This window comes from Mandrillus leucophaeus, unplaced genomic scaffold, assembly GCF_000951045.1.
Source record: "Mandrillus leucophaeus isolate KB7577 unplaced genomic scaffold, Mleu.le_1.0 Scaffold316, whole genome shotgun sequence".
In the NCBI taxonomy this organism is placed as follows: Eukaryota; Metazoa; Chordata; class Mammalia; order Primates; family Cercopithecidae; genus Mandrillus; species Mandrillus leucophaeus.
The window spans coordinates 3,208,942-3,227,404 of NW_012103321.1; the positions used below are offsets into that span (position 1 = coordinate 3,208,942).

The following is an 18,463-nucleotide window of genomic DNA, read 5'->3' on the forward strand; positions in this document are numbered from 1 at the left end:
ACCATTAGCTGCCTAAATCTAATTTTGTGAGATGGGATTCTGCTAATACCCTTATATAAGCCCCAAGCACTTTCTTTGTTTTTCTCAGAAGTTGTCAGTTTTAGTCCAAACATTTCATCACTAAGACCAGAGAAGTCTGTGAACTCATTTTATCTGATTCATTCTTCCAGACTCACCTACTGATGTGTAATTGCCTAATGTGGGAACCTGCAAGCAAACTTTTTCTTAAAGGGCCAAATAGTAAATATTTTAGGCTGTGAGCTAAACACAGTTGTGATACAATTGTACCACAACTTCTCAGCTCTGCCTTTGCAGCATGAAATCAGTCCTACATGATAGACAAATGAATGTGAGTGGCTGTGTTCCAATAACATTTTATTTATGAAAACAGCTGATGGGCTGGATTTGGTCCACAGTCTGTAATTTGCTGATTCTGGTCTAATGAAAAAAATAAAAACTAAAAATACATAAAAACATTCTACTTTTCCCACTCTGCCAGCTGGTATTGCATGTCACATGTTTTTAAGAAAAATATTTATTGAGGGGATAAAACAGATGAAGAAAGATTAGAGTTTGCTTTTAAAGGGTTTATTATGTGTCTTAAAGTGAATTACGACACAGTCAAGAAAAATATTTTGGGGTAATTGGGTTGACTGACAACTTGAATCCCAGGTATGAATGGAGAAGGAAGATTACTCTCTGGATTCTATAAAAGCTCTCAGGAAGAACTCATCAGCTCTAATTGAAGAAAAGAAAATATATGGGCATATGGCCACTATATTAGTTTGATAGGGTTGCTGTAAGGAAGTACCACAAACTGAGTGGCTTAGACAATAGAAGTTTATTATCGCACAGCTCTGGAGGCTGGAAGTCTGAGATCATGGTGTCAGCCAGGCTGGCTCCCTCTGAACGCTGTGAGGAGAAGCTGTTCCTTGCTTCTCTCCTAGCTTCTGATGGTTTGCTGGCAGTCTTTGGCATTCCTTGGCTTGCAGATGCACCATCCTGATCCCTGCCTTCATGTTTACGGGTATTCTCCCCGTGTGCATGTCTGTGTCTAAATGTTCTCCTATTATAAAGACTCTAGTCAAAGTAGGACTCATCCTAATGAACTCACTGTAACTTGGTAACTTCTGTAAAGGTGCTGTCTCCAAATAAGGTCACATTCCAACATACTTTTTTGAGGGGGACACCCGTAATACCTAGACTTGTTGCTTAGCACTTCAGTAGAGCTGAAGGTTGCCATTTCTAAGTATTAACTATGTTTATTAACTCTGAGGAGTTGCTGAAGGTTGGAAAAGGCACTCGATTATCTTCCCCCAGAATTTTGGACTGGGAAGACTAGCGTTTTCCATCCTCTCTCCTGTCCTTGTCTATGTTATTGGTGTCTGGGAGCCCGAAGGGCACAGTGTACTGTGGCTGTACCAAGTTGATTTCTCCATTCACTTCTAGTTTTGCCAACTTCACTGAGATATATAGGAGGTAAAAGACTAGGGCATACAATGTAGCCTCCTTTAGTTCATCTTGTCATTGGCCCAACTATAGCTGTCCACAGCATTCTGCTCTGGAGACAACTGAAGGACTACAGTCTACTAGTACATATGTGTACTTTATCCCAGGATCACCAACTGAGAAAGCAGCCAAGACTTTGACTTTGAGCAGTTCACCAGTAAAACAGTGATTGTAGCTCATGAAAATTTTGTAGATTCCACGCTATGAAGAAGAAGGAGAATGTTTTGTGTTCCCTTCTCTGAGTATGAACCTTTAGAAAAAACACTCCATTGGATCATTTTGAAGTTCCTCTTTACGGATATGTCCATACTTTACTAGAGGGAGTGGACATTAGTATAGCATTTTTGGAAAGATTAGTTAACATCTATCCACATTTCAAATATGTATGCCTTTTGCTCTAGCAATTCCTTTTCTAAGAACTTGTTTTTTGAAATATCTATACATGTTCATAAAGGCATTTGCACAGTGTGTTCACTGTGGGAAGATAGCTTACTGAGTTATTCATTTGTGTGTATTTTCCCTGTGATTTGAGACCTTGAAGTTTACCTAGCTCACCTAACCTGGGGAAGTTTTGTGTAACTAGGCAAAGGATGCTTGGCAGTAACCCCATTTTTTCAAGTTTCAAATTTTATTTTATTTTTTCTAGAAGTAATAAACTCATTAAAGAAATTATTCTAGTATTGACAGGGGGAGGGGTAGAGGGCCACAGAGACTTGTAGCTCGAAAGCAGAAGAGTGGAAGAAGAGAGAGAAGGGAGATTTCCCCAAGCTTAGAGAAGAGGCAGAGGGTCCAAGGCCTTGTCATATTTTTGCATGGATCATAGTTAATCGAGGTCTTTCACCCAACCAAGGCTTTTTTCAAATGAACTGTATTCAGAAAAAAAAATGTGTGTGTGTGTGTGTGTGTGTGTGTGTGTGTGTGTGTATAAAACTTAAAGATAAGACTCTTTTCCCTCTAAAATTTAATTTTTAAGATTTACCCTCCTAATCTGTCAACATTACTTTGAATACTAACTGATTTTCAGAAAACCCTCCCCAATCTGGCAACTATGTTTAATGGGTGAGCTTTTCAAGGGCTGACCTTGGTTCCCCTCAGGCAGGTGCTAACTCATTAGTCCTTCAACTTGCCGGAGACCTACCTGATGACCTTTCATCTGGGACCTCTTTCTCTAAGCATATTATGACAATCTCCCAGAAATACTCCCCTGACATCCAGACATGCCCTGGTACCAGTTTAATAATCTTATCAAGGAAAGAACTGACTGTAGTTAGTCATGGAGCATTTTAAGTAACTTCATGCTGACTGAGCAGTAGTTTTTATTCTGAGGATTCATGAATCATCTGATTAATTTTTATAGGAAATTTGCTGGTGATAGTCACCAAGTTATTTATCTGTAATTTCCCCTACATCTTTTTCTTTTTGAGAAAACTGGGAAACTGGTCCATCTCTAGCCTTTTCCTCTCTCTCATGTTCTTTATGATTTCCTCAAATATTAAGGACAAAAGTTTGGAGATGATGCCTGTGAGTGCTTCCGGTGCTCTGTAATCTGGCCCTGATGTGTGAACACAAAGAGAGACTCTCTCTCCTTGCCCACTGGCTTAAATTCCCTGCTTTGGGAACTTGCTGTACATTTTACTGTTTAGACATCATTTTGCCTCTGCAGAGATGGCATCTTCAGCATGAAGTCAGGCTGTAAGGACTTCAGATGGAAGAAGAACAGAAGAGGAGAATGCAGGAATTCCCTGTACAACTGGAAAGAAGAGTGCTCACCACAGCACTGGGCTGAAGCCTAAGTACAACAATAATGAGTTAGACTTGGTTCTCATGCAACCAACAGGCCACTTACTCCTTTAGCTGCTTGGTTAACTTCACCACCTGAGAGGCCAGCGACATGCAGGTCTCCACCACCACCAGGTACCTGGAGCACATGGTGTGTCCCTGCCGCTCAGCGCTCTGGGAAGGCTTTTCCCCTGCGTGGTTCTGCATGGTGACATTTGCTCCATATTCAACCAAGGTCTGTCAGAAAATGAAGAGACATGTGTATCAGGGCATCTCTGTACACATGATTTTTTAATGACTGTAACAGAATGTTGAATAGTATGAAGAAAGCCTCTAGGGATTTTCCAGCAGTCGATATCACACACCTCCCTTCAGAGTCTATAATGACGTAGCAGAGCCGGTTCTACCACTACCAATGCCCACCTGCAGCCTACATAAGGAGAGGGCTGGGAAAGAGAGGAGGAGGCTGTCCATAGTGTGCTCTCCTTTATGAGACATGCAGCACAGTCTTTGTGGTGGGGAGTTCTGCCTCTTGCCATGGTTGGGCTCCAAGAGAATCACTCATAAAGTCAGAGATGCCTGTAAGAGGGGAAGACTGGAATCTTACCTGTTCTTATTTGCTTGGGCTCTAGTAATTGGATTTGGTCTCTGGTAATTGGTTTTGGAATAACACCTGTTTATTTGTTGCTGAGCCCATCTGATCAGGAACAAAAAGAACGGGAGAGAAATGACGTGGCTGAGAGTGGGGAGGCTGTGAAGTAACCCCCACCCTCCCATGATGCGCCATGGTGAGGGCATGTCTGTGGATTGAGCAGGCTTTGTAGAAGAAAGCTTTGTGTGAGCTTCTTATCACCCTGTTAATGAGGAGAGGGTTCTCTGGCGACGTTTGGCAATAGGGTACCCCAGAGGTGGAGAGAACTGTATGGGGGAGGAGGGAAAGGCTCCAGAGGGCCCTCTGAAGACCCCACCCATGGCACTCACTGGAGAGTCAGCATCTGAAGGTTGCCACAGAGGGCATCAGTGACCACAGCCAGCCAAAGAAGCAGGGACAACTTTCAGGGAGGTTGCATGCCTTTCCCAGTTAAGCAAATAGACATTGGACTTTTTCTCTTCATATCTCCTCCTTATCCTTGACACTACAGCCCAGAAGAAAGAAGGGGATAGGAGCTAAAGTGGTGTGTAAAAAGGCATGTCTCACTCCCATTCCAAGTCCCTTGAATCTTGAGTCTAATCTGGGTGGGAAGGAGAATGCTTTGAATCAGAAGTAAGACTGAGATTTTAAAGTGACTTGGAGTAAATTTTAAGAGTCATAAGAAAGGACAAAGTTATGGAATCTGGCCAAGGTACCATTAGTTGTGGTGAGACAGAAATTTGATGGAGCATGGTTGAAATTAATAATTCCAAAAAAAAACCACATCCAAACTGTTTTGTGTCCATACTGTGATATTATTAGATTCCATAAAAAGTTATTACATCAATATTAATCAACCACTACAATCTGATAGATTCTTTGACAATATTATGATGAGATTGCAAACCCGGATTAATTTGGGTAGTAGACAGTATGTTCCCCTAAGCAATAGTTGTAGTATTTAAAATTTTAGACTACTTAGACTGGGAGGTCATTAAGGAGCTTCATATTCCTTTTGGTTTATGATCACTCACCATGAAAGGTCAACTCACCACAAAGCCATTGCCACCTACCTCACAGGAGTGTCACAAAGACCATGTCAGTATTGAGCCCTCAGAGCTCTTGAAGAGATGCAATACAAACACACAGTGTTATTACTCCCCTTTGACCCTGACCTCTGCAGTTTTCTTTCCATTGTTTTCCTTACTCAGTCCCCTCCCTCACCTCATAGGGTCCCTTGCTCACTCTCAGTCTCTTATCATTTTTTTCTTTAAATTTCACACCCAGTGGACAGACCCCCTTCCAAGATTATCCAAGTTTCCACTTCCATGATATCCAGTGCCAAAAATATCATTTGTGTGTAAGTGGAGTGATGAATGCTCTAAAAGGAAAGACTATCTCTCTTCACATATTAAAAAGAAAAATAAGTAAAATCTCACATAGCGATATTCAGCTGGCTCTCTTTGGCTTTAGTCATTTCTTAGCTGATTAAAAGTTTGTTTCAAGACTATTAAATATAAGAGTGTTTTGTTAAATAGAAAAGCATATTTTTCAATGGTTATTCAATCATATTTCCTTTACAAAAAATGCTACTCCTTTAATATTTCTGCAGAACCTGGTAAGAATTTAAATTTCTCTCCTATACTCTCCAATTTCATATCACGCTTTTTAAAACTTGATGCCTTAAATTAGAAGATATATGCTTTGCCAACAATAATAGAAAAACTTTAGCTATCTGGACTATTTCCTATCAAGTTAGTTCTCCAAACAGCAGTTCCATGTGAGTAGGCACTCTAGAGAGATTTCTGCTATTATCTCTGCCTTTTGTTTCCATAAATCTCTTGCTTTTTACATTTATACTTTCCCCATATATTCTCCTGTCATTTCCCAAGTCTCCTCTACCTTCCCGAGTAAGTAGTTCTCACCTCTCAGTTTTCTGTTTTGGATACCATCTATGTTGCACTCAGGAGGGCCTCAGTAAGTACCTGTTGCATAACTGAGCACACTGAGTTTGCAACATAGGAAAATAACACACGTGTAAGCAAAAAAACAAAACAAAACAAAACAAAACAAAAGAGTGCTGCTTTCTTAAAGGTAGAAAATGTATTAAATGTTATATACACACAACATATTTTCAACGGTATGAACTTGATGAGGTAAAAGTCTTGTCTCTAATCATGACCTTCAACTATATGTTGTCAATTTCCCTATCCTATATATCATATAGATATGGGAATAAATTCACATATTTTGGGTCACTTTCAATGATAATAATGGTATAATTGATCTGATTCTGGTAATAATGATTTATGTCTGTAAATAATATTCTAGACCAAGTCTAAACTTTGACTTTGTTTCCAATTCAAAGCCTTTCCTTTCCTCACATTGTCATGCCTCTTCCACCTGCTACTCCTCCTTCAGCTATCCCCTCTTTTTGCTCTGTCACTGAGGGCGTTCAACATTTTCTAGGTGGAAAGATCTATTGGGTCTTATGTTCACATATACTCCAGACACCTGGAGACAGACCCCTGGTGGGCTTTCCTGCCATGCACTACTTGGACGGCAGCTCCAGGTTTGGCCCAGCTTCATGCAGCTCTGCATTCAGCTGAGGGATGAGATGCCATCTCTTCTTCCCATAGGAATCCCACACTCTCTAGGGAGCTTCCTTGGGGCACACTTCATGTGACTCGGGGCAGGGGGACGAGACTCCTTCCCCTCTCCTGTGGCTCAGCTCCCTAACTTTTTGACATCATTGTACACAATGAACATGACAATATTTAGAAGGTAAGTTAGGGTAAAAAGATAAGGCTACTTGACACTGTTGGGTGCAGTGGTTGGGCAATCAATGCCCTAGGTGGCCTGCCCAAGGGCTGAGAGGATCAATATCTGAATCCACTCCCACCAATTCTGGACTTTTTGAATGCATTTGAGAAGCTCAGTCCTACTACAGAGAAAGGGGGAACCACAGCATTGTCTCTCTAGTCTACAACTCCCTACCACAAAGAATTCTAATCCATTCCTGAAAAATCCGTCTTATTCTTCAAATACCTGGAAGGATGAAATTTACTAGTGAGTGGAAAAGCAGCCTGCCACGTGAAAGACAGAGATGTCTGCCTGGTAATGGTTTCTCTGGTGCCTTGAGAACACGGGGAAATTTAATGTCTATTGTCCTCAGCACTGGGGTTTTAGAGCAGTGATATGGCAGCAGGAAAAGTCCTTTTCAACACTCTGGGACACTGAAAGAGAAACTCTTAGGGATATTTATGCCTACATTTGTGTGGACTTCTCAAAATAATTCCTTATTGTCTATGACCATACAAAAGGTGAATTAATTCAGACATTCTCCTAGTGAACAGAATTTTAATGTTTTGTTTAATATTTGATATACTCAATTCTCTTTGCAAAATAGCAGGGCCTGTGTACCTGTATGCATCCAAGGTAGCCATGCTGTGAGGCTACGTGAACAGCGCTGTTGCCATCCTGGTCTACTTCATCCAACGAGATGCCCTGTTCTTGCATAAACTGAAGAAGCCATAGAAGAATCTTTTCCTATAAACACAAAGACAGTTGGAATTCATGTAATATCTTGCAGAGAAGTCAGATAAAAAGACAGAGGAAAACAATACTCTAATTTGTGAAGCTTGGGTAAAACCAAGTTTACCATAGCAAGAGAAAATTCTCATTCAGATGTGAATTGAAAATCCTTGAATCTCTGACTGAGATGAATGAAAGAGGATGACATAGAGAATTTTAAGAGCAGGAAGTTCCCTTGGGAGTGCTCTTCTTTTACTTATCTATTCTATAGATGGGAAAATAGGTTTGCAGGAAGATTGAGTGCCTCGTCCAAGGCACACAACTAGACAGATCCAAAGTTGGAACTAGAATCCATGTCTTTTGATTCCAAGGCTCCCAAGGCAATGTTCTTGCTGCTGTGTTATACGGCCTGTAGGCTTCAAGATGTTACCATAAAACCTTGAACTACTGAGAACTAGCTTATACTTTTAAGTTTATAATTCTTCAACCATGCCTTTGTAATCCATACCGCTTGCAATCAATGGGCTTATAAAAAACAGGTAATACCTTAAGTTGCCAAGTGTAAAATAAATTCATTGAAATAAAACCAGGACCCTCTTGATTTTCTGACCAAGTGTTGGTGGTGTCTTAAGGTAAAGATTTCTCTTCTTTCATGTTAAAGGAAGAGAACCAAAAACTTGGAACACAAACCTTTCAAAAGCAAAGACATAGAGCAATCACAGTATGTGTTGTCATAATCTGTTTGCATTTTACCCACTGAGTGTTTTGTGGTATTTTCATGTTATGCTTGGCCTTTGGAGAAAGCAGGGGGATGGGATTTCACTGTTTTAAAATAGAAGAATTAAATATAAAGTTAAAAAAATATGAGAGTGGTAAAAACAACAGCATGAAGTTTAGTGGGTGGAATTTGACATTTAAAAAGATGATCATGTGTTTGAAATAACCTTGAATTTCTTTCTTCTTAGCCTTTTAAAGGATTTTTTTTCCAGTTATTTGCTCGGACTGGTCATGAACTTTTATACTTTTCTGGATTAAATTTGCCTTCATCTTCTGAACATGCCAACTAATCTGCTAAAGGAATGTTGGGATAAAAACAGCCAAATCCTTTAATGTTTCACTCCTTATGTGGGGGAACAGGGCGCTGTTTATGAAGGTATCTTGACATCAGGGACAGACTGAACATTTGCACCATACTTTTTCTAAATGAGCCCCAGGGAGTAAGACCCCTAAAGAGCATGATGAGAACAATGTAATCTATGTCTACAACCTTCTAAGAAGGCATCCCAGAAAACAGGGTGAGTGTTAACTGCAAAAGCACACAGGCCTTGTGGGAACTGAAACCCTCAAGGGTCCCTAGAGAATGAGATAGAAGCAGAGCCTGGAGCTACGGCCGGGAGTTAGAAGTTAGATAAGGATATGCTGCTATGCTTAGCCCTCTTCTTCAAAGGCAAACCTAGAGAAAATTGGAGCTAATGTTTGGACCAGAGCAGGTGATGTTTCATTTGCATAAGGTAAAAGCGGTTCCTTTGTTTTTTCTAATTAGGTAGGGGAAAAATACGGGATTACTTTTTTTTTTTTGAGATGGAGTCTCGCTCTGTCGCCGAGGCTGGAGTATAGTGGCGCGATCTCGGCTCACTGCAAGCTCCACCTCCTCGGTTCCCACCATTCTCCTGCCTCAGCCTCCCGAGTAGCTGGGACTACAGGCGCCCGCCACCGCACCTGGCTGATTTTTTGTATTTTTAGTAGAGATGGGGTTTCACCGTGGTCTCGATCTCCTGACCTCGCGATCCGCCTGCCTCGGCCTCCCAAAGTGCTGGGATTGTAGGCGTGAGCCACCGTGCCCGGCCCTGGATTACTTTTAATTGGACATAGATGATTATACCATACGATCTTAACTCCTTAAATATCTGGATGAATGGAAGTATCTCAGGATAAAATACATAATCAGCTGGTTGAGGTTAATGGCCTAGACATGGAGCCTGCAAGAGGACAGGCTAAGGTACCTCTATCAGTGAAAAAGATGGCCCTACATGGGCAGAAGAAATTCTCTTCAATGGGTCATTCTCAAACTTATGATTTGGTTTGCTTCATGATAGTAAATCACGTACTCCTAAACATGTGGAGGGGAGAGATTTTAAAGAATCATCCAATTCAAAAAGCCTTATTTTATAAGTCAGAAAACTGAGGGAGAGGATAATGATATACAGCAAGTCCTCATGTGATGGCATGGATAAGTTCTTGGAAATTGCGACTTTAAGCAAAATGAAGTATAATGAAACTAATTTTACCATTTTAGTTCCTATGACATATTTCTGGTCACAAAAACAGCACCAAACTTCTAAATAAAGACCAAAAACTTCTAAAGTGAAACACTGAAATAAATATGAGCTATACATACATTTAAGAAAGACTAATACAAACAAGTAAGATAATTATTTATCTGATCATTCCAGTTCATGGTTTGGGTGGCTGGAGTCCATCCTGGCAGTTCAGAACACAAGGCGGGAACTATTCCTGGACAGGACACCATCCTAACACAGGGTGCACTCACACCCACACACATTCCCTCACGCTAGGACAACTGAGACACACCAATTCACCTAACGTGCACATCTTTGGGACGTGAGGAGAAACTGGAGTACCAGGAGAAAACCCACGCAGAAATGTGGAGAATGAGCAAACTCCACAGAGACAGTGGCCCTGGCTGGGAACTGTCTTTTTCTTCTCATCAACATTATAAGAAGATGATGTTTAAAGAAATCAGGTTAATTTAAGGACCTGCTATATTCCTTGATATTCTAGAGACTTCTTTCTTCAGCAAGTAAAGCTCAGAGGAGTTCAAGATATTGAGAAGTGTTTTACATGTATCTTCTTGTTAGATGTAATTCCATATTTTCAGGCCCCAATGTTATGGTGGGTATGTCTATTCCACATGCACAAAACATGCCCTTTATTAAAATCACAGTGCTTTAGTTTTAGTAGTGGGGTTATAGGCAATGGAATACTGCACTTCATAAGAGTGGGAATGTTCCCATTGTGGAAATCTGGGGGAGAGTTTAAGACCTTGGACTTTTCAGGGACTTGATAATCTGGGAGAACAAGACATATATGGTCTGTGTGAGCCAAAAGTTACTTTGGCCCCTGAGGGGTCTCCAAGTCAGGTTCAACCTATATTGCTACAATAGCCTGACTTCTCTTCTTATGAAGGCATGGATAACTCTTCTTCCTTACAATGAAAGATTCTAACCAATTCAACATGTAAGACTTACATAAAGAAAGAACCATTATTTGATTGTTCAGAACAAGACAGGTTTTGCCTAGCACCTCCAATCACCTCCAATCCAGTCTTGGGTTTTATGTTGGACAATTTAAGAATAAGCATAAGAATTTAAAATAAGAAGTGCAATTGGCCCATCCACTGAGATATGATATGGAAACCAAAATCTTCCATTATACGATGCAGAGAAGTACTCCCCCAAATGATGGGTTGACTATATACCTTGTCTTCTAGCAACAAACAATTTAGGGTTTTTGAGGGGAACATGGAGATGGCTAGAGTCTCTGGTTTTGGTAAAAGCATATTTAATATCTGCTCACAGACAAATCCTGCCCTGATTCTGGGGACCATGCCTGTGGAGATGCACAGTTCTACAATTCAAAGTGACTATCTGAAAATACCTCCTAAAAAGGGCAAAACAAATATGGCTATTTTCTCCAGCTAAGAGGGTGCTTGTTAATGTGAATGTGTATTAGATACATTTGTAATGGTGTCCCCCTCCCCTCTTAGCCCTTCAGTGTGTGTTCTCTCTGTGTATGTACATGCAGGAGATGTTAAAGGATGGATGTAACTTCAGACCTCCATTTTCCCGTAAGTATTGCTTTCAGAGAATATCTAATGAAGTCACATGGATGAAGATTTCTGTATCATTTGTTTCCCAGAATGCCTCTCCAACTTACATTTCATCGTCCACCCACATATCCATCTATCCATTCAACCTTCATCTACTGACTGAAAACTCCTCTCATGTAATTTTCCTCAGCAGTTTCCTCTTCTGGGGATTTTCTGCTGTTTTGCTAACCTGTTGTAATGTTGTATTTTATGTGTTCCTAAGGGCAATGCAAGTTGTTTAAAGAGGCAATTATCTCATGTGATTTATGAGATTTGCTGGACAAATTCTAATAAAAAATGTACTTGAGAAGTATGTCACAGGTTTATTGCTGGTATCAATAAAATCTCTATAGTGTGTGGCAATCCATGTTTTAAAGGAGTTAGCTTTGTGATCATAGATTATCAAATCTAATATGCCATCAATTACAAGATTTATTCCAGTTTTTGAGATGTAAAAATGTAAAAAATAAAGGTCAGCAATAATTTTATAATATCATGTATTGTAACATATACGTAGAATCAAAAGATGGTAAATGTGAAATAAAGTCCATCTAAGAATTGATTAAATAAGTTATGGCCTTAATAATTCCTTTGCAAGTTTCTCCTATACATTACTAATGGTAAAATAAGTAAACTAAATAATACTGATAGGGATAAAAACAATAAGTTGGAGGACATTCAATAGTCATAACAGCCGACATTCATCTAGTGCCTAGTATGGATTGGGCAATGTGGCTTTTCTCACTTAGTCCTCAGATTAACACTGTGAGGAAGATTCTATTATTTCCGCTTTATAGATGAAGAAACTGAGGTCCAGGGAGGTCTATTCTTTTATTTTCTCTCTTAAAAAAAAACACAAAAGAAACAACTAAAATATCTAACCCATTGAACTAGTATAAGTGGTAAGGTTACGATGACAATGGAGAGTTTGCCATATGAACCAATGTTCTTCATGACTCTGTTTTCTGTCTTTTGAGTATGGATATCCACAATTGCACATTCCCTTATGACCCCTGACTCTGTAAAGGACGTGCTCCCTTTGTGCCCCTTGAGTCAAAGAAATCAGAGTTAACTGCCTGTCAAGTCTGTGGGTTTGTGGGGCTCCTTGTCAGTTATGCTTTGTCAAGATCAGAACTTGGAGAGCAGATGCATGAGTGCTAATCAAAGACTTTTCTATTTTGCTTTCATCTGCAATTGCAGCATTTTCAGTACTGTCGACTTACTTCCCTATGACAGTAAAACAATAAAGGCAGGGGAGTATTTTTCCTTTTTAAAGTAAATTGTGGAAAAACAACAGTAACATAGCCTGTGGGAACACCCCCATCACCAGCATGTCTACCACTGCTCATGACCATTTGCAAGAACTGCTGAGCCTTTTCTTTTTTCAAAAAGTGCCCTTAAAAAAAAATCTGATTAGGGCAAACATTTAAAGTACAGAATAATAAATACAGTGTAGGCAAAGGTGCTCTTAGTAAATGTTCAATACCATGATGCAGATTGTTTCTGTGGAAGAATCTCCTGACTAAAAGTCACATGAATGATTCAGAAACAAAAGGAATCACAAGTTTGATGTTGAAAGTAATATAGAATCCACTAGACTAATGACCAACGCAGAGTAGGCAGAGGCTCCCAAGCAGTGGAGGGCAGGAAGCTGTGCTGGAAGAGCCTAGAAGAGAAAACCGGAACCTTCACGTTTGAATAAAACAGCCCAAGTTACACAGGCAGTAGCTTTGAATTGAGATAATTCCATCTCAATTGTTTTGCCAGCAACATCTTCCTCAAGGGCCAGCAAAGCAGGCCTATCTGAGGACACTCCCTGCTTGTTTCTTGGGTGTCCCTGAGGCTTCCACCTTCACATTCCCTGTGGCTAGTTCTGCTAGGTACAGTCAGGCAATGAAATAATTGCACCCTCTGAGACTTCATGTGTCAAGATGAAGAAAATCAATTCCTATCACCCAGGGATCTATCACTCCAGGAGACCACTAAAAACTGTTGGCTACCCTGCGGTACTAGAGTCTTTAAAGGTAATTTTTACAAGAAAAAGGACACAAATTGGGAGTCACGTGGAGCCCATTCTTTAGGAATCTATATGAAGGGCAGAGAGCAAGTAAAATAAACCAAGAGAGGAATTTTCCTCTGTGCTATCCTTTCCAGGGGCATTTACTGAAGAAACAAAGCCGGGACACACTCAAATGCCTGCTGGATGTAGAAAAACTTGCATGTGCTGAATCCATTAGAAAACTGTTCAATAACAGTCTTCCTTGTGAAAATATTAGGCTTGTAATGGTTCCAAGTTCAGCATCTCCACAGGTTATCTGTTACATAAGTGGCTGTGGCGGATGTAGGATGGCTGGACAGCATTTGCAGTTCTAATGGGCTTCTACATTTTTCAGTTGGGTAAGAATGATCTCCTAAGGGCACTGCTGGACTGCCCCCCTCAGAGCTGTACTTTAGGTCATAAAAAATGCATATCATCTTGAAATAACAACCTGAGTATTGATACTATCGTGAAGCAAACGTTTGACACAGCTCTTCAAACAGGTCACCAATTTCCATATTTTCCTCTAGTCCCACCAAGTAAGTCACACTGTGACCCAACCAGTCCCAGAAAAAGGGCACTTTATTTTGTTCAGTCCCAATAGCTTCAAAATTATGAGAAACCTGCTGTGAGAGCTGAATAAAGAAACTGGCATATATAATCAACATTTCCCAAGACAAAGAACGCCGAATGCCCAATTATTTACTTAGAGTCTCAGAAAGGCCATGTAATTCTTTCCTCCTTTTCTTTGGCAAGCTCTACCAAAAGTGTAGGCAGCCTTTCCACTGATACTTAAAATTCCTTTTTAGGTTTTAATATAAGCAAATGAAATCAGGGACATGAAATAACTCTTCACGCAATTAAATAAAACTCTGTTTTAGACTCAAAATGATTAGGAAGATGAGTATTGATCCAATTCTTCTGATCATTTGAAAATCCTATTCTCTTCTTTGCCAGTATAGATGTTCTTTGACTTACAATGGGGTTATGACCCGATAAACCCATCCTAAGTTGAAAATATTGTTAAGTAGAAAATACATTTAATACACTGTAGGGTATTGGTTGTTTACCCTTGTGATCACGTGGCTATTGGGAGCGTGGCTGCCATGGCCTAGCATCACAAGAGTATCATACTGTATATCACTAACCTGGGAAATGATCAAAATTCAAACCTGACGTATGGTTTCTACTGACTGTATAGCTCTTTCACACCACTGTAAAGTCGAAAAATCGTAAGCTGAACCATTTTAAGTTGGGGAGCATCTGCATAAGCAAAAAATGGCATCCTTACATCATGCCTTATTAACCACTAATCATTGTTTTCAGGACACTGTGGATGGGAACTAGGGAGTACAATGCACAAAGAACACAAAGTATAATATTTCAAAGACAGTGACTTTTACAAATTTTAATGTTGGGCCTGCTCCTTTCTCCATTTCATAAATTTGGTACAGTTGCAAATTTCTTCAGTGAGTAGTTTGAAGTACTCCAAATATTATAATGTATTGTTAGATAAAACTGCAGAAAAAAGTCTTCTTCAGCTGTATCAGTGCCTCTGCAAACAATTTGCATACATTTTCTATACAAATGGGGACAAAACAGGATCTGGCCCTGAAGTGAGAGAACCTGAGTTGAAATCTAGTCTTTGCTCTTACTAGCCATTAGACCATGTGCAAGTCATGTAACTCTCTTTCTTCAGACTCCTCATCTGTGGAATGGGGATAAACACAACAAGCTCTCACAGGGTTGTTTTGAGGAATAAATTAGATAACGTACACAAAATCCAATGGCATGGTGCCTGGCACACATAGGAAACATTTTACATGTGTATATATAACATATAAAAACATGTTTTTATGTAATATATATTACACACACACACACACACACACACACACACACACACGTTAGTAGAAGTTACCACGGCACAAAATAAACTATCCCTAAGCATGACTCCAGCTAAAGAAAGACTACGGTAATAGTGTTGTCTACTTTTTGAACTTGAGATTGTCATACTTGAAAAAGCATAATCTCTTGTTGACAATGCCACAGTTTACTTCTACTGGGAAAGTTTATGAAGCCAAAGGGAATACAGTTAAATGCATGAGAAGCAATTTTCTTTGCCACAAATACATTTAAATCTATTTTAACACAGTACTATTATTTTTAAGACTGAGATTGGTATTTTGTGGTTCCAATTTTTAAAACAGATAATTCACAGTCACATTCTCCAAAGGGAGGTAGTAATTTTTCTTTTTAACTGCAAACACTGGATTGTGATCTGTGTACACAAATTAATGTTGGGATTTCCTAATGCGAAAATTGATTGCAATGGAGAGCCATCTAGTTAGTGTGCTTATTCATCTTTAATTGAGTGAGACTGCCTTGATTAATATCTTATAAAGATTTTCCTTTTAACTTTGGGTTCAAGAAATGTATCATTGTTCCTTTTGATAAATGTTAAATGTGTTTATTGTAAAAAATTTGGAAAATACTGAAAAATTTAAAAAAATAGAAAATCGAAGCCACTTGTACTTCTCCTCTGAGTGATAACTACTATAAACATGTTGTGATATATTTCTTTTTAGTATTATTTTCTATTTCTCTTTATCTCCAAAATTCAAAGTTGGTGCTAAATTATAGGACCAGTTTTATATCATACATATTTGTTTAGTACTATATAATGAACATTTTCCCATAAAATGTCATCAATGGCTGCAGCTTCATTATCCATCATCTGTCATAGAGTATTTATTTAGGCTGTTGTAAACTTTTTTTTCATTAAAAAGAAAACAACAACAAATATCATTGGTTATATACCTTTGGATACATTTTCTATGATTTCTTACGTTTGGATTTTGATGGACTAATAATAAAAAAGTAGGAAGATTATATGGTTCACAAAGGCAAGATACTTAAAAAACTTCATACCTGGCCATAGCAACCTGCGTAATGAATAAGGCTTGGAAAATCCTTAGAACAACTCAGTTCTGCGATGGCTTCTGTTTCACTCACCATCCAGCGTACGCACTCCAATTGACCATTCTAGGTTTTAAAAAAGAAAGAGAGATGGAAATTCAAGGTAATTCAGGTTTGAAAAACACATTGAAGATGGTAATTTTATCAAGGAAAGAAATCATATAAATTTTGGCATTTATATCTGGCTTAATATATTTATGATATAAAGATATCACTTATTACATTCCTCATCTGTGGATTTGGCTCGAAATCAATTGCAGAATTTTTATTTAAGTTCATTTTCATAATTGTAATCAGTTATTTTAAATTCACTTTAGTAAGGTATATTTGTATACTATAAAACATAATCTTTTAAAGTATATAGTTTGATGTATTTTGACAAATATGTATACTCCTGTAACTATAACTTCAATCAAGACAAAGAACATTTCCATTACCCCTAGAAGTGTTCTAGTACTCTTTGGTTATTCTTTGGTTCTCACCCTCCTCACCTTCGTCCTAGACAACTGATAAGATTTCTGTCACAATAGATTAGTGTATGTACTCTTGTGTCTGGCTTCTTTTACATAGCAGGCCTTTGGGACTCATTCAAGCTACTGCTTGTATCAGTAATTTATTCCTTTTCTCTTGCTGAGAAGCATTTCATTGTAGAATTATACCACAATTTATTTATCCAATAACTTATCGATAGACATGTGGATTGTTTCGACTTACGGGATATTATTAATAAAGTTGCTATGAATATTTTTTGTGAATACATGCTTTTATTTCTCCTGGGTAAATAATGGAATTTTTGAGTCATATGGTAGCTGTATATTTGACTTAAAAAAAAGCCATCAAACTAGTTTCTAAAGTGATTGCCCACTTGACATCACCACCAGCATCATATGAGCATTCTAGTTGTTTCAAAACTAAGCCAACACATGGTATGGTTAGTTAATCAGTATTCTTAGATTAAGCTTCATAAGATGCACAACTGTTTTCCAATCCTCAAATAATCATATTTGTTAATGAAAAATCAGTAAACTCATATTTGAAATTAAAAATTTCATTAAGGGATGTGGTAAATATCTTAATTAGTAAAATACTAAACAATTTTAAAAAGGGAAATTATCTTTTATCATATACAAATAATATAACTATGGACACAGAAAGTAAAATATTCTCAACTTTTACATTTTTAAGGAAACCAACCCTCTTGACCTTTAGGGTCAAGTAAAAGTAGGCAGAAAAAAAGAGGAGGATTTTCTTATAGTCGTTTATGAGGATTTTTTACCCTCATAATTTTTTCAAAATTTCTCATAATTTTGACAAACTTAAACCTCTCTCAAAAAACAATCAAGTCATGTAAATAGCTACAATATAGTCCATACATATCTGCAGAAAATGTTCCCTACCACTTATAGAGCAGTATGATATATAAACCCAGATATATATCTCCTAGTGATTAAAACCCAGATTGTGATATGGATTTAAATCTTAATCTGCCACTTAGTTACAAGACCATGCACAAATTACTTTACCTCTCTGATACTCAATTTTCTTAACTGTGAAACAGTGAAATACCAGGGATAATAGTAACTACCTCATAGAGTTACCATGAAGATTAAATGAGATAAAGCACGTAAACTTACTAAGCAGAAAATACTTGTTACCTTCTATTAGAATGCTCTCTTAGATCTCACAATAACTCTGTCAGACAAATGAAACATTCAACTGCCTTCCTAGTTTGCAGCTTGTGGGATTTTAGCCCAGGAGAAAAGAGGTATGGTTGGCAGGGAGCCAGGGGAGGCTTCACCAAGGGTAGCATTTAAATTAGTAGAATAGGATTACTTTCTCTTTATTTTAGAATTCTATCATTTAACTGCTCAAGGGTAAAAATCTATTCTAAAAGGAGGACAATGAGGTAATCTGCTCATTCTTCATTTTATTCCATTTGGATAATAGGACTCCCAACCATTCACATGCAGATTCTATTCTCTTGAGGTATTTGCCCTGGGAGGTTGGTCTGTATGAGTTGGCTCCCTGCCCCTCTGGCTGGATCTGGCTGATGGAGAGCAGTGGCAGATCAGGAAAGGAGAGTGCATCTGAGGCCCTCTCTGTG

At 38.6% G+C, this 18,463-nt stretch overlaps 1 protein-coding gene across 1 annotated transcript in view; it reads right to left on the bottom strand.

Moving 5' to 3' along the window:
* The window catches only part of SNCAIP (synuclein, alpha interacting protein), a 153,006-nt gene that overhangs the window by 16,232 nt on the left and 118,311 nt on the right, over positions 1–18,463 (bottom strand). Inside the window, exons 8-10 of the mRNA XM_011987782.1 lie at positions 16,312–16,425; positions 7,343–7,468; positions 3,356–3,525 (exon numbers count right to left, since the gene is read on the bottom strand). Coding sequence (XP_011843172.1) covers positions 3,356–3,525; positions 7,343–7,468; positions 16,312–16,425 — 410 coding nt within the window. The remainder of the gene's footprint in view (positions 1–3,355; positions 3,526–7,342; positions 7,469–16,311; positions 16,426–18,463) is intronic.